The sequence below is a fragment of the Gopherus flavomarginatus genome, chromosome 4 (assembly GCF_025201925.1).
Source record: "Gopherus flavomarginatus isolate rGopFla2 chromosome 4, rGopFla2.mat.asm, whole genome shotgun sequence".
NCBI lineage: Eukaryota > Metazoa > Chordata > Testudines > Testudinidae > Gopherus > Gopherus flavomarginatus.
Genome location: NC_066620.1, coordinates 100,913,060 through 100,926,868, shown reverse-complemented (window position 1 = coordinate 100,926,868; position 13,809 = coordinate 100,913,060). Strand labels below are relative to the sequence as shown.

The 13,809-nt window shown below is 42.9% G+C and overlaps 1 protein-coding gene across 14 annotated transcripts in view; it reads right to left on the bottom strand.

Annotated features, from left to right (window-relative positions):
- The window catches only part of SYNE1 (spectrin repeat containing nuclear envelope protein 1), a 492,410-nt gene that overhangs the window by 238,878 nt on the left and 239,723 nt on the right, over nucleotides 1-13,809 (bottom strand). For all 14 annotated transcript variants that reach the window (XM_050949357.1, XM_050949360.1, XM_050949369.1 and 11 more), the window contains 5 exons: nucleotides 11,401-11,757; nucleotides 8,761-8,897; nucleotides 4,603-4,780; nucleotides 2,295-2,477; nucleotides 274-417 (listed from right to left, as the gene is read on the bottom strand). In XM_050949357.1, coding sequence (XP_050805314.1) covers nucleotides 274-417; nucleotides 2,295-2,477; nucleotides 4,603-4,780; nucleotides 8,761-8,897; nucleotides 11,401-11,757 — 999 coding nt within the window. The remainder of the gene's footprint in view (nucleotides 1-273; nucleotides 418-2,294; nucleotides 2,478-4,602; nucleotides 4,781-8,760; nucleotides 8,898-11,400; nucleotides 11,758-13,809) is intronic.

Below are 13,809 nucleotides of genomic sequence, written 5' to 3'. Positions count from 1 at the left end.
TAACATTGACATTCATGCCCTTGCCATTAGCAAGCATCTTAAACAAAGGCAACAGTTGATCATTACGCACACGAGACTGTCACAGAAAGGAAACAACACGTCATCAAGAAGTGGTGAGACAAAAAAGCTGCCTGAGGATTGAAGTAGGCCCCAAAACTGGATGCAGCCTTTAGTTGGAGATCAGGGTGCCAGCATGATCAAGCATTTATTAGGAATTCATGACACAGGAAACCAGGCTAGGGATGGCTGGATGTGTTTTTAGGCCCTTATCACCTGTAACTTTTGTTGTTCTCTCCTCTTTGCAGGGAGGTCATGAAGTCGACTACTGCTTTCTTGCACCATCTTCTCAGTCGTGTTCAGCCAGTCCTGGAGAGGCTCAGCACTTGTTTCAAAATCCTTCATCTGGATCTTTAAGTTCTGTGGAGACATGTGATACGCACATTTAAAAAAACAAAAACAAAACAAAAAATAATGCACCACTATGTTTGCTGCAATGTTATTATGCAATCTATAATCCAAACACAGAAGTATGCTAAGGTGTGAAAGGTTCATTTCAGCTCTGCTTTCTCCCACACCCTGCACAAACGCTCAGAGAAAAGGCTATGTTTGGTAGCCAGAGTGGGGGAAATGATTTAAAAATGGACGCCTTCACGGCCAAGAGCTGTAGGACTTAGTTGAACCATTACTTTCTGACTGTAATTTGCTTTACTTTCAAGTCCTTATAAATAAGCCTTACAAAGCTCTTGCTGACTGCATTTTTTTCCTCATGGACTAATTCCATTGGCTGAGAGGAGAACATCTAAAACAATCAATGTGGAGTAAAAGCTCTAACCAGCATAGTTCAAGTAGTTTAGTTTTCTCAAGATTTTTAGACTAATTTTCTTTTCATCCCCATCACTTCAGAATGAAAGATTTAGGATGTGGATCTGAAAATTCTGGGTTTAGAAGGATTAATCCCAGTCCATGTGAGAACAGCACAGGATGTCTCTACTGTACTGTGTGACATCTCTCCACACATCCACTCTGAAACAAGGGAGGCCTAAATCAGTATAGCTCCACTGTCTTCGGTGCTGATTTACATGAGGTGAGGATCCGGCCCAAAGATTTTCCTACATTTCCTGTCAATGCAATTTAAAACTGACCTAAAAGATATTTTCTATCTCAACTAGAAGGTAGGGGCTTGAAACTGGAATCACTCGGAGAGATTTTATGGCCTATGTTATGATCATCCAGTCTGAAGTTCTGTGTCATGGCCCCTTCTGGACTTGAAGTATACTGTGTTAGTTTTAAAGATGTTTAATTTCTATGATACTTGCATCAGACATTTTGTAAGGAGCAGACTACTGTGGTACAACATTGTATCTATGATTAAAATATTTGCTTGGGTAATTCTTAATTACATTTCAGTGGGACAAACTTGGTCTACTGATTGCATGAAGGCCCAGATTCTGATAGCAAGGTACTATTAAACACGAGTAAGACTATTTGAGCTGGCCCATTTAAATCAGTTTAACTACTCACGGAGCAAGGGTATCAGAGTCTTGCCCTAAAACAATGTATTTTCATGCACTTTAGCTATTTGGTTTATTGGATGAAGCTCAAGCTGCTGAGGTTGGGCCAGATTCCACCATCCTCTACCTTGACTAGTACCTTATTATGTGAGCTATGCCATTTAAATTAATGGGATGACTTGTTTGGTAAAGAACTACTCAATGGGAGGAAGGGTGGCAGAATCCGACCTTCTGAGTTTAGCCATTTTCCAGTTGCATCAAAGGAGAGGCACTTAGAACTAGCTGTCATAGAGCCACGGATTCCAAGGCCAGAAGGGAGAACCACGTCATCTAGTCTGTCCTACTGTCTATCACAGGCAACCACCACCACCACCACGCATCTGTACACTAAACCTCCACCAAAATTAGGCCAAAATATTACAGCCCACAGGAGATTAAATTATTATATGTGACAGGCAGAAAATAGGAGGGATCGAGACACAATAATACCCACTTAAATCCAGCAAGTGACCCACACTCCATGCTGCAGAGAAAGGCGACTCCCCCCATCCCCCACAAGCAACTTCCAATGTGACCTAGGGAATAATTCCTTCCTGACCTCACATATGGGTGATCAATTAGACCCTGAGCATGTGAACAAGAATCAGACAGCAAAGCGGACCTTACTCAGTAACAAGAAATGTAAATTACTCAGTCTGTCAAGACACTTGCGATCAGAAAGGCAAAAGAAAAAAAAAAAAAAGGTTTCTAGTCAATACATTCCCTGTTTGACTGGCTCCATACCTCCAAAGCAGATTCCTTCTGGTGCAGGGTGGAGAGAAAATTTTTCAAGTCTTCTTTAGCACTAACAACTTTGGCTTGGATAACTTTAGCCTTTTCTTGGGGCAGAATAGTGCTCAGCAGTTCTCCTTTGAACACCACAGTGTTTAGTTTATGCTGGCCATTTTCGCTTTCAGATAAGGATTCCTTGGCAAAAGAAACTAGCCAATTAGTTATAGATAATGTGCAGAAAGAGCTTTCACAATCACACTAATTCACGTTTGTTTAAATGCATTCCACTTTATACCCAGTAAAAATCAGAGGCTTCAGGGACAGCAACAACCTAGACCAGAGGTACCACGAGCCTAAACGAAATGGACACTAACAAGCTAGGACTGTGTGTGAATTCATAAAATGACCCATTCTTTACTGAGATAGGACACCTCTTTGAAAATCTCAGTGTGTTGCAAGAAGAAGCAATACTTGGGATTCAGTAGGTGACAGGTAGACTTTGCTCAGAGGAGATATTGAACCAATATCCAGGCATAGTGGTCTCAGTTACTTTGCTACTGAAGAGATCATCTTTTAGGTGACATACACAGTGTAACTCAGTTGGAATCTTCAATAATCACAGGCCTTTAAAAAAAAAAAAAACCCGAGTGTCGGGTTGTTAACCCTGGTACTCGGGACAAACACTAATTGTGGTAGTTACATTCTGCTTAGTTACTTCTGCAATTCAAGGTATTCTTCACTTCATGGCCCTATTGCATTATGTGGATAGGTTAATGAACAGATTTCAAAGTTCCACCTCAAAAGTACTGTATTTCAGTATGGGTGAAATTTCTATGAATAATTTGTAAAAGTATTTTGTGACTCTCTGGATTGAAAGGAAATATATAACTAAAGATATTTATTATGATGATGATCAGAATTGCCATAATATAAAGTTTCTGGTTCACAATTACCTTACTAAAATACCTCTAGATTAAGAAATTATAGGCTTAATGCATAAATTACTAGGTGAAGTTCTACGTTACACAGGAGATCAGACTAGATAAGAATGGCCCCTTCTGTCTCTAAAATCTATGAGTGAAAGCCCAGCCCCCACTGAGGGCAATGGAAGTTTTACATCATGAACCTATGAATGTTTACTGATATCAAACAGGCTAATGGATTCCTAAATGTTGTCTGGATTAAGGAATGAAAGTGAACATGGTTTCTTGAGAAATGCCTGGAAGTATGAGCAGAATTTCTTTTATGTAGAAAGCGTATATTGTGCGTAGCAATCATGAATTTATACTTTTAAGCAGAAGGTGAGCAAATGGTTATTTTATTCATGAAAGGTTTTCATGATGAATAAAAATTGCTTGCCACTGCTCGAATGACAAACCTAAGATTTAATAGGCTGACATTTTGTTATTCACAAACATGGTTACCAGAAAAAGCCAAAGAGTTCTCTCCCTCTAAAGCAGGCTTCCTTAGATGAAAAAGGGGAGATATTAATCCAACATTATGCAAAATTTTAAGTACAATTCCAAGGGGAAAACTAGCTGTTTTGGGACTAGGAATCTGCAGATAAACTATTGGACACGTATTAGTATTACCTTTAAATGAAAAATATACAAGTTAATTGCCTGCCGGCATGATTGTAGTCCTTTACTTACATTACATTATAGATTATATTCATACATGATGAAAAGTTTGCAGAAACAATTATTTTGAAATAGTTTCAGGTATCACATAATGTTCCTGCCTTCCATTTTATGTTGTTGTTTTACAACCATTTTCCTATTTAAAAAAAAATGTGTCCCCCCGTAACTGTGTGAAAGACCCAGATGGAGGGAGGAAACTGACTATGAGTATATCTAAATGTAATCACACAGTGTGACTGCAGCTCAAGCTGACATACCTGAGCTAACATTAATGTAGCTGGCTTGGGTCCCCAAGTGGTGACGCTCTGGCAGAATGGGTTTCTGCGCAGACTAAACAAACCTATCCAGAACCCTGGTTAGACCACGCCTGCGCTACTCAGACTTGAGCTAGCTAGAGTAAAGTTAGCTCAGGTACATGAGTTTGGGCGGTAATCACATCCTGTGTTTACAGTATAGACATATCCTATAATGGGGAAAATAGTGAAAATGGCTATCCACAAAATGAACAAACCAAACAGAGAAAAAAAATAATTTTCTAGTCCTTCTCAGTTATAATCATCGTTAGTCTTGCTGTAACAACAGTAAACTAAAAATAGTAAGTAAACAAAATTCAGATAGATGACTCGGTTTTAAGCTAATCATGTCGCTCTTAAATCACTATCTGACTGCAGTACAATTACCTGTATTTTCTGTAGACTTGCGAGTGCTTCATTGATATTTTGAGGCATGTCGAAACATTTGGCGGTGGTGATTTTTGAACTGACCAGCCACTGTTGGAAGTCCCTGAAAGCTGTCCGGAATCTCTGCTGCAAAACCTGTTCTTTATTCTGACAGCCCTTTGAAGCTTGTAGACAGAGGCTGAGTTTGTCATTTTACAGAGTTAAATGAAAACAGGAGGGAATGGCAGATTCAGTTAGATATAATGAAATAGGCATTTCCACAGGTATTACACTAAGACTCATATTATATATAGTTTGAGACTAAAAGCAACTGAATAATCTGTTTAGGGTTAGATTGTGTTCTTATCTTGCATGGCCACGGGTGAAAAAGCCACCATCTCCTTAAAAACCTAAGAGGTCTAGAATGCATACTTCCCACCACTACAACCAAGTAAGAGGGAGTGAGCAGAGCCTTGGCTCCACCCTGACATTGCACCAGCCAGCAGAGTTGAGCTGAAGTGATGGCAGTAGGGGAGGAGGGACTAAAATGAACACTGTAAAGAGCTGTTGCAACTCCATTCCTCCCAGGAAAAAGGGAAAAACGGGAGGAATTGTGAGCCTGATTCACAGATTTTTGCCAGGGCTCATTCTGATGAGTAGCCCCCTTTGCTAGAGCTGGGTGACTTTTTCCACATGAATAGTTCACCAAAAAAAAAAGATAACATTTTGGTAGACTATTCATGAATTCAACAGCAATTCACTAAGTTGTTTCGGACATACTCCCACCCCCAATTTAGGTGCTGTTTACAAAATGGCCAGTGGTGATGCTTCTACCATCCTTATAACTCTTAGCTAAGTGTTCAGGGCACTCACTTGTAATGTGGAAGATCTAAGTTCAATTCCCTCTGTGATGGGGGCCCTGCGTATCGAGCTGGGGTGCTCCCGTTGGCCTAGTGCTGGTTTGGTACACCCTGTCATTGGGATTCCCCATTAAGTGGGTGATTTCGGCCAAGTGGGTCTTGGTCACTTGACAGGGTCACTTAACCAACTAGTCCGTGGTCTCTGGCCAGACAAAAGGAACAAACAGCCTGGGGGGGGGGGCAGGCAGTAGTACTTAGTAGCAATCAGGTTGCAGCCCCTGGGGCGGGGGCACATAAGCAATCTAGGGCCCTACAGCCCCCCAGCTGGGGCAGCAGTGGCACTTGGTGAATTAGCCTCCTGGGCACGGCAAAGCAGCAATCAGTCTGCAGCCCTGGGGTGGGGTAAAACAAACAGACAGTCTGTAGGCCTTACTTCTCTCTGGGCTGGGACACAGAGCAGGCAGCAGCCTCCTCAACGGGCAGCGACTTGGCTTCCCCAGCAGTCTCTGCCATTGGCAAGTCACCAGGAGCGTTGCAGGAACTGGCAGTGTACATCCTTCCTCCTCTGACACCTGCCCTGCCTGAGCTGGGCTGCCTCTTTTTATCTGGTTTCTCCACCTGGAGCATGTGCAGCAGGGGAAAGGGGGAATGGCCGCCTGGGCCCACAATGATTGGTTCATCCCCAGCGGCACAGTGTGGGATTGGTACACCTCATCACACACCCTCCCCCTCAAGTTCAGATCAGATGATTGCCCCCCATTCCTCTCCTTCCCCACTCCTACCCAGGAAAAGAAGTTTGCATTTGCATGAGCTTGGCCCAGGTGGTGAAGTACCTCAAATTCATAGGGTTGGAGGGCAAGGTACCATCTCATGATCCTGGCATTAGTGTCTTTCATAGAATGGAGCCATTGCAGGGGTGCATGACCTGTGATAAGTTGGAAGTGATTCCCCACCTGGTAGTACCGTAGGGCTTCAATGGCCCATTTCACAGCCAGTGCCTCTTTTTCTATTGTGGAGTACCTAGTCTCGCGATGGAATAACTTTCTACTCAGATGGAACATGGGGTGCTCCTCCCCCTCATGCTCTTGTGACAGGACCACTCCAAGACCTACCTCCGAAGCATAAGTCCGGAGTATAAAACTTTTTGAAAAATCTGCGTGAAAAAGGACTGGCTCACTCAGGAAGTCCATCAGTCATCAGGCATTCCCACTTCACTTCCACCATTTCCCCTCCTGTGGGGCATGGTCCGGAGCCTTCTGCAGGGCAGGAGGGTCTCTCCTCCTGTCCTTCTTCTTCCTTCTGGCCTAGGAGTCCCCTCACCCATGGCTTTTGGTTTATTTCTGCCAGCAGACAGCACCTCCATTCTCGCAGAATCTCCCTAAAGCAGGACCAGTCACAACCTAGGACTGTGGGATATGCCATCTTTTTGGCCAGGCTGACCTGGCATGTCTCCTCGTGATCACCCACCATTAGCTTTTCCTTAGCGCTAGAATACAGTTGTACATCCCCGTGGATGTACTAGAGGCATATAGGGGCCTCTATCAGGTCCAGTGACTTCACCAGATTGGCCTGTATGAGGGTCTGGCTGCAACCCAAGTCAATAAGACTGGATACTGGGGTGCTATTGCCTGCACAGGGATTATCAGCTTCGATGAGACTCTTTGCCGGGCCCGAGAACCTGCTACCTAGACCTGGCCATAATTGCAGCCCATGAAAGGCCTCTAGGTCATCTCCAGGTCCATCTTGGCCAGTCTCACTGGTAACCCAGTAAGACTGTTCTCTGAACCCTGGCTCACCCTAGCAGGGCCGGGTGGGCCCCTAGGTTGCAGGAGCACCACCATCTGCTGAACTAGCTGTTCTTGCTGGGATTGGTGTTGTGCAGCTAGCTCTGTAATCAGCTACTGCTGCTGCTCTTGGTGGTGGGCCATCTGTTGTTTTGTTGAGCAGCCATTTGCTGTAGCAGTTGGGCTTGTTGTTATTGTTGCTATTGTTGCTGCTGGCTTTCCAGCATCCATTTTAATATTTTGTCGCTATTCATTGTGTCTGTGTGACTCTTTCAAATAGATCTCCTTGAGTTTGTCCTCTTAGTAGGACCCGATCAGTGCCTACATTCTCCACCACATGTGACAGAGGCCCTGCATGTTGAACTGAGGTGCCCCCATCAGCCTAGTACACCCTATCACCCTGTTGTCAGGATTTCCCGTTAAGTGGGTGATTTTGGCCAAGTGGGTCTCAGGCCCCCTGATGGGGGTCACTTAACTAGTCTGTGGTCTCAGGACGGACAAAACAAAACAACCAGTATGGAGCCCTCTTCTGGCTGGGCCAGCAGTGGCACTTGGTGAATTAGCCCCCCGGACAGGGCAAAGCAGTGAGCAGGCCTCAGCCCTGGGGTAGGGCAAAGCAAGCAAACAGCCTAGAACCCTGCAGCCTCCTGGCTGGGGCAGGCAGTAGCACTTGGGGAATTAGTCGCCTGGGCAGGACAGTTAATTTATGGCCCCTGGGTGGGGGAAAACAGTCTGTAGGCCTTATTTCCCTCTGGACTGGGATGTAGAGCAGGCAGCAGCCTCTTTAGTGGGTGGTGGTTTGGCTTCCCGGGAAGTCTCCACCATCGGCGAGTTGCCTGGAGCATAGTTGGGCTCTACCGCCAGGAGCGTTGCAGGAACAAGCAGTGTACATCCTTCCTCCTCTGTCGCCCGTTCGACTGAGCTGTGCTGCCTCCTTTTATCTGGCTTCTCCACCTGGAGCATGCGCAGCAGGGGAAAGGAGGTGTGGCCACCTGTGCCCACAATGATTGGTCCCCAGCGGCCCAGTGTGGGGTTGGTACATCCCATCACACCCTCCTCTGCCTGATGTGAAAAAGGGATGCGAACTTGAGTCTCCTACACTGCAGGAAAGTGTCCTAGCCACTAGATTATGGGATATTTTCCCAGTCTCTCTTGTGGAAGCTTTTCCACTTTGTATAAACAATTAAATAACGATTGAAGCAGGGATTTGAATTCGATTCTCCCACATCTTTGGTGAATGTCCAAATCACCAGGCTAGAGAGTTATTTTCACTCTCTCTCTCTGACCCAATGACTATCTGTTGTCATTCACAGTGACAATTCTTAACCATTCAAAGCAGAGTCTTTTGGCTCAATCAAGGACTTAAAAAACAAGATGGCAATTTTTTCAACCTTTATTGCCATTGTGTTTAAGGCAATCAGTAAATAATCAATCCACTGTTCACTTGCCATTTTTTAACTTATGATATACTAGATCAAAAGGTATATGTTATATACACAGAGTATTGTTTAACTGTATATAAGATGAATGCTTACCTATTGTACTCTTTAATTAACCCTGAAACTTTTGTAGAATAGGTACTCAAATCCCTGGAAAATCTACAAAGGTCATTTAACTGAGTCTTGAGCTCTTCTGTCATATTCTCTGCCTTTGTTAGAGCATCCAGTGTTTCCTGGTGGGGGAAAAAAAAAAGTGTGAAAAGAACTGAAATTGTGGCTGTTCAATACCATTGTCAACAATTCAGATGAGGTGTGCCTTACATTGTTTGTGCTGTGTTAAAGTGAGATTGTACCATTATTCAGAAAAATGGGATGTGTACAGTTCCTCAGCGCTGTAACTTTTAAATAAACAAATAAATAAAATCAACACAGAATATTTTAAATGTTATGATGGCAAAGTGTTTGGTACTTCTGCAAGAAATACTGTCATATACAGTTCTTTTGTAAGATCTGGCCAATATTTTTAATTCTCGATGCCTAAAAGAAGGCTCTCAAAATCAAATTTAGGCACCTAAACAGAAATTGCCTGATTTTCAAAGGTGCTGTGCACATCCTGTTCCCATTAACTTGCAATAAGATATTTACTATCTTATTAGCCATCCTTTTCCTAAAAAGTCTCCTAACATTTTATCTTTTATGACTGCCGCTGCACATTGAGCAGATGTTTTCAGAGAACTATTTATCATGACTCCAAGATCTCTTTCCTGAGTGGTAACAGCTAATTTAGATCCCATCATTTTGTATAGTTAGGATTATGTTTTCCAACGTGCAATATTTTGCATTTATCAACATTGAATTTCATCTGCCGTTTTGTTGCCCACTCACCCAGTTTTAAGACATCCCTTTGTAACCCTTTGCAGTCTGCTTTGGGCTTACCTACCTTGAGTGGTTTTGTATTGTCTGTGAATTTTGCCACTTCACTGTTTACTCTTTTTTCCAGATCATTTATGAATATATTGAATAGGACTGGGCCCAGTACAGATCCTTGGGGGACTCCACTATTTACCTCTCTCCATTCAGAAAACTATTTATTCCTACCCTTTGTCATCTGTCTTTTATCCAGTTACTGATTCATAAGAGGACCTTTCCTGTTATCCGATGACTGCTTACTTTGTTTAAGAGCCTTTGGTGTGGAACCTTGTCAAAGGCTTTTGGAAAGTCTAAGTACATTATATCCACTGGTTCACCCTTGTCCACATTACTAATTTTCCTTAGGACTCTTAATTTTTAGTACTCCCTATGTTTTACTATAAATTAGATTATAAAGTAGAGGCATACACAGTAAGACTTCCGTTTTTCTGCATTCTACATATTCTAAATCAGCATATTTGTTATAAAAATAGCAAGTATATTAGAAAAGTACTACATTCAGCCACAATTTGTATACAGTATAAATATTAACAAGCAACATTTTGAAGTTTCTTGAGATTTTAAGGAGTTTAATATTTGTTTTTAAATACAGTAATTACCAGAGATTTTGTATGTGTGTTGATAATAATACAAGGTTAAAAATAGTATGAGCCAAGGGGAATTTTGCATATTCATACCCATAATGTCTAAAGTAGTATTACAGCCTCATCAGACCTGCTGCAGTGCACTGAATGCTGCATAGTGGTACTGTAAATCTGCGTATCAGAGGGGAATTCTGTGAAAGGGGAACTAACTAAGCAGGAGATGGAGATTAATAATCTCAGGTTAAAGGAAGAATACCTCTGGAAGTTTTAGAACATTTCAGATCTTCAGTGAAGAAGCGATAGTGCAAGCGGTACATGGCTTTCTCACTCTACTAGGACTGCTTTGGTGCAAAGCTAGCAGAAATTGAAACACTCTGCAACCTTTCTGAGACATATAACCAGGGCTTTGGAGCTGTGCTCCGGCTCTGCTCCAGGCAAAAACCTGCAGCTCCACTGCTCCGAAGCTGCTCCGTGCTCCAGCTCCAGGCTCCGCTCCAAAGCCCTGCATATAATATTCACATTTATAATACAGGAATATTTTTGCCTCTGCTACGGAAGATCAGCTTGGAGAGAAGTAAGAAGGAGAAAACGTTTCAACTGTCCCTCTCTGTCTTCAGGTAGTGCTGCTAAGCTAGTTAATGGAACAGTTAACAAGTAGATAATAGCTTCCAAGTCCTCTTCTCTAAATATACACCAATAGTTTATAATGCACAACGCCAAGATGTTCTGAGAAATGAGAAGAATAAACTGGCAAAAAGTAAGGATTAAATACAAGGAAACATGATGCCTATGATGGCTATCTGACCTTACAGAAAACCACAACATACAATACCCATTTCTGCAATCATGTGCTTTTGTGGCTTGAAATATTGAGGGACAGGGAAGGAAAACTCAAAACTAGCATTCACTGGTGTCTGCCTCTGCTGAAAGGCCCTGTTTTCAGCGTCGGGAGAGCTGAGAAACATATATTATGCCTTGTACAATGGAGGCCAAAGAGAATTGTCTCCATAAAAACACTGCACACTGTGACTCCTTTTCAAAAAGTTTATAAAGTCATTACTAAAGATTTCAGCTTTGAATTTTATATTTAAAAATGTATTTCAAAGCTTTCTACTTTTCCTATGCCCGTGTATTACAGTCACTTGCCGGCAAGTTTTCTTCAACAGAGTACTTGTATATTTACAACCAAAAAAAGGATTAGAGAAACAGAAAGTGGCCTTACTTTTTCTTGGTGCCAGCATTCAATTATTTCTTTATCAGTTTGCTTGCCATCCAGGAGGGTCAGCTTTTGAGAGCAGGCTGCAAGAAGCGTGGTGAACTGTTGCAGGGCCTTTTCCAGCTGAGTAACCTGTGCAGTGAACTCCTGCTCCGAGGAGGCCATCTGGCTAACTATATCCTCCAAGTTGTTCTGGGTTTGAAATATGCTCTCTTCCCACTGCTTCCAGTCCAACCGGAGGGCCTGCATCTCTGCATCTAGCAGTTCACACCCACTGGGAGTTGTGTTCTGTTTCACTGCAGGAGCCAGTGTCTCAACTCTGCTTAGGCGGCTTGCACCAATCTGCCTGGAATCTATCAGCTCCTGCAATGGAACATTGCCATGGTAACTGAAAGTGCTGTGATTCACTACAGCTGGAAATCTGAACACTTACAAATGGAGGGCAGCACATTCTACTGAGAAGTAACAGCCAGCATTTTGTGGTGAACAAAGCAGCAGTTTCAACAAAACCATTTTCACAATACCCACACCATCTAAAAATGTAAGTGAAAGGTTAAAATAAAATTAAAATAACACAGCAGACAGAATGCTTTAAACAGAGTGACTCTAAAGCTAGTATACTCTTAAATTTTCAGAAGAGTAGGAGAAAAACAACTTTCCTTAGACAATGCAAAGAAGCTTTTTTAGATTAAGATGGGAAAAAAACATATCTTTAATACAATAAATGCTAGTGTGCAGCTTATCTCAATTGTTTTAAGGACATAGAAACAGAAATGTGAAGTGCAGAAGGAGTGCTTTGCAATTCTGCCCATGATTTGTGATGTACCATTATTGGCTACACAATTTCTTGCTTTCCGTCAGACAGCATGTTGTGTATATTTGATTTTATATATACATGTGAGATCACATGCTGTCATAGGAACTATAAAAAGACCTCTATAACCTGGGGGGATATAGCACGGAAGAAGCAGCTCTCTAAATAGCCATCTATGTAGTATACGACCGTAATATCAGTAGAACTTGAGTGCCCCCCAATCATTCATATATTTATTCTCTCAACAGCCCCGTAAGGTAGGGAAGAACTCTCGACATTTTACAATTGGGGAACTGAAGCATCTGATAGACCAAATAGCACAATAAGGCTATGACTGAGGTGGGAACTGAACCCAGGACTCTTTAGTGTCAGTCTAAAAACCTGCCTACCAGCTTCCTACACTTTGCCTCAATCTAAAACTCCTCTGTGAACATCTGAAGTGAAATGTTTTGACAGCAAATATATGTGAACTCTGCTTTTATACTGCATACAGGGATACATAATTTGCTCTGGGGTGTATAAACACATAGACAGTGACAGCCCTCAGAGATTGAAGGGGGGCGTGCAAGGAGACTCCCTCACTCTATGGGCCCCATGCATCAGCACTTCCCCAGTGCTTGGAGAAGTGCAGGGATCGATCTCCCTGTGCACCCCAGGGCACATATTGCCCTAACACAGGGGTCGGCAACCTTTCAGAAGTGGTGTGCCGAGTCTTCATTTATTCACTCTAAGTAAAGGTTTCACATGCCGATGATGAGTGTGGTTCTGGCCTAGTTCTGCTTAGCACCCCAGTTCATCTTAGCAATAACACAGCAAGGCCTACTGGTTAATTTACTGGCTGGAGTAGACAGGCCAGCACAGACATCTGTGTGGCCTTGCTAGATAAGAGAATGCTTGCAGAGGCTGGGAAAGAAAAATGTTTACAAACACTTTTTAAAGTAACATGTATTCTTTTTTGTACTAAGCATGAAGTTATCAAGAAGTAACAGTTGTTCTTTGTTTTGTATTCTGGGAACAAATGTTGGGAAGGTACAGTGATGACACGACGTAAGTGATGACGCAACAGAACAGCTAATAAAAAACAGTTTGAATTTGTGAAGGGGGGCTGGTTCTGTATGGAGTGAGATGGGCAGTTCTCTGTTGTATGGCATGCTACAATAAAGAACTTGATAGTGGGATTCTTGCTGGTTGTTGTCTGTCTCTTTGCGGTCGGACAACAAAACCTGAGCCGTCTGGGATAAGACAGATCCCTGACACAGGTAATACATTTAAATGTTTTTTAGAAGGTCTCTCTCTATAAGTCTATATATTATATAACTAAACTAGTGTTGTATTGTAAAATAAACAAGGTTTTCAAAATGTTTAAGAAGCTTCATTTAAAATGAAATTAAAATGTTGATCTTACACCGCCAGCCTGCTCAGCCCACTGCTGGTCTGGGGTCTAGGCTGGCAGCGGGCTGAACGGGGCCTGCGGCCAGGACCCTGGCTGGCAAGGGTCCGGCAGCCAGAACCCCAGACCGACAGCAGGCTGTGCAGGGCCGGTGGCTGGGACCCCAGACTGGCAGTGGGCTGAGCGGCTCAGCCCGCTGCCGCTCAGGGGT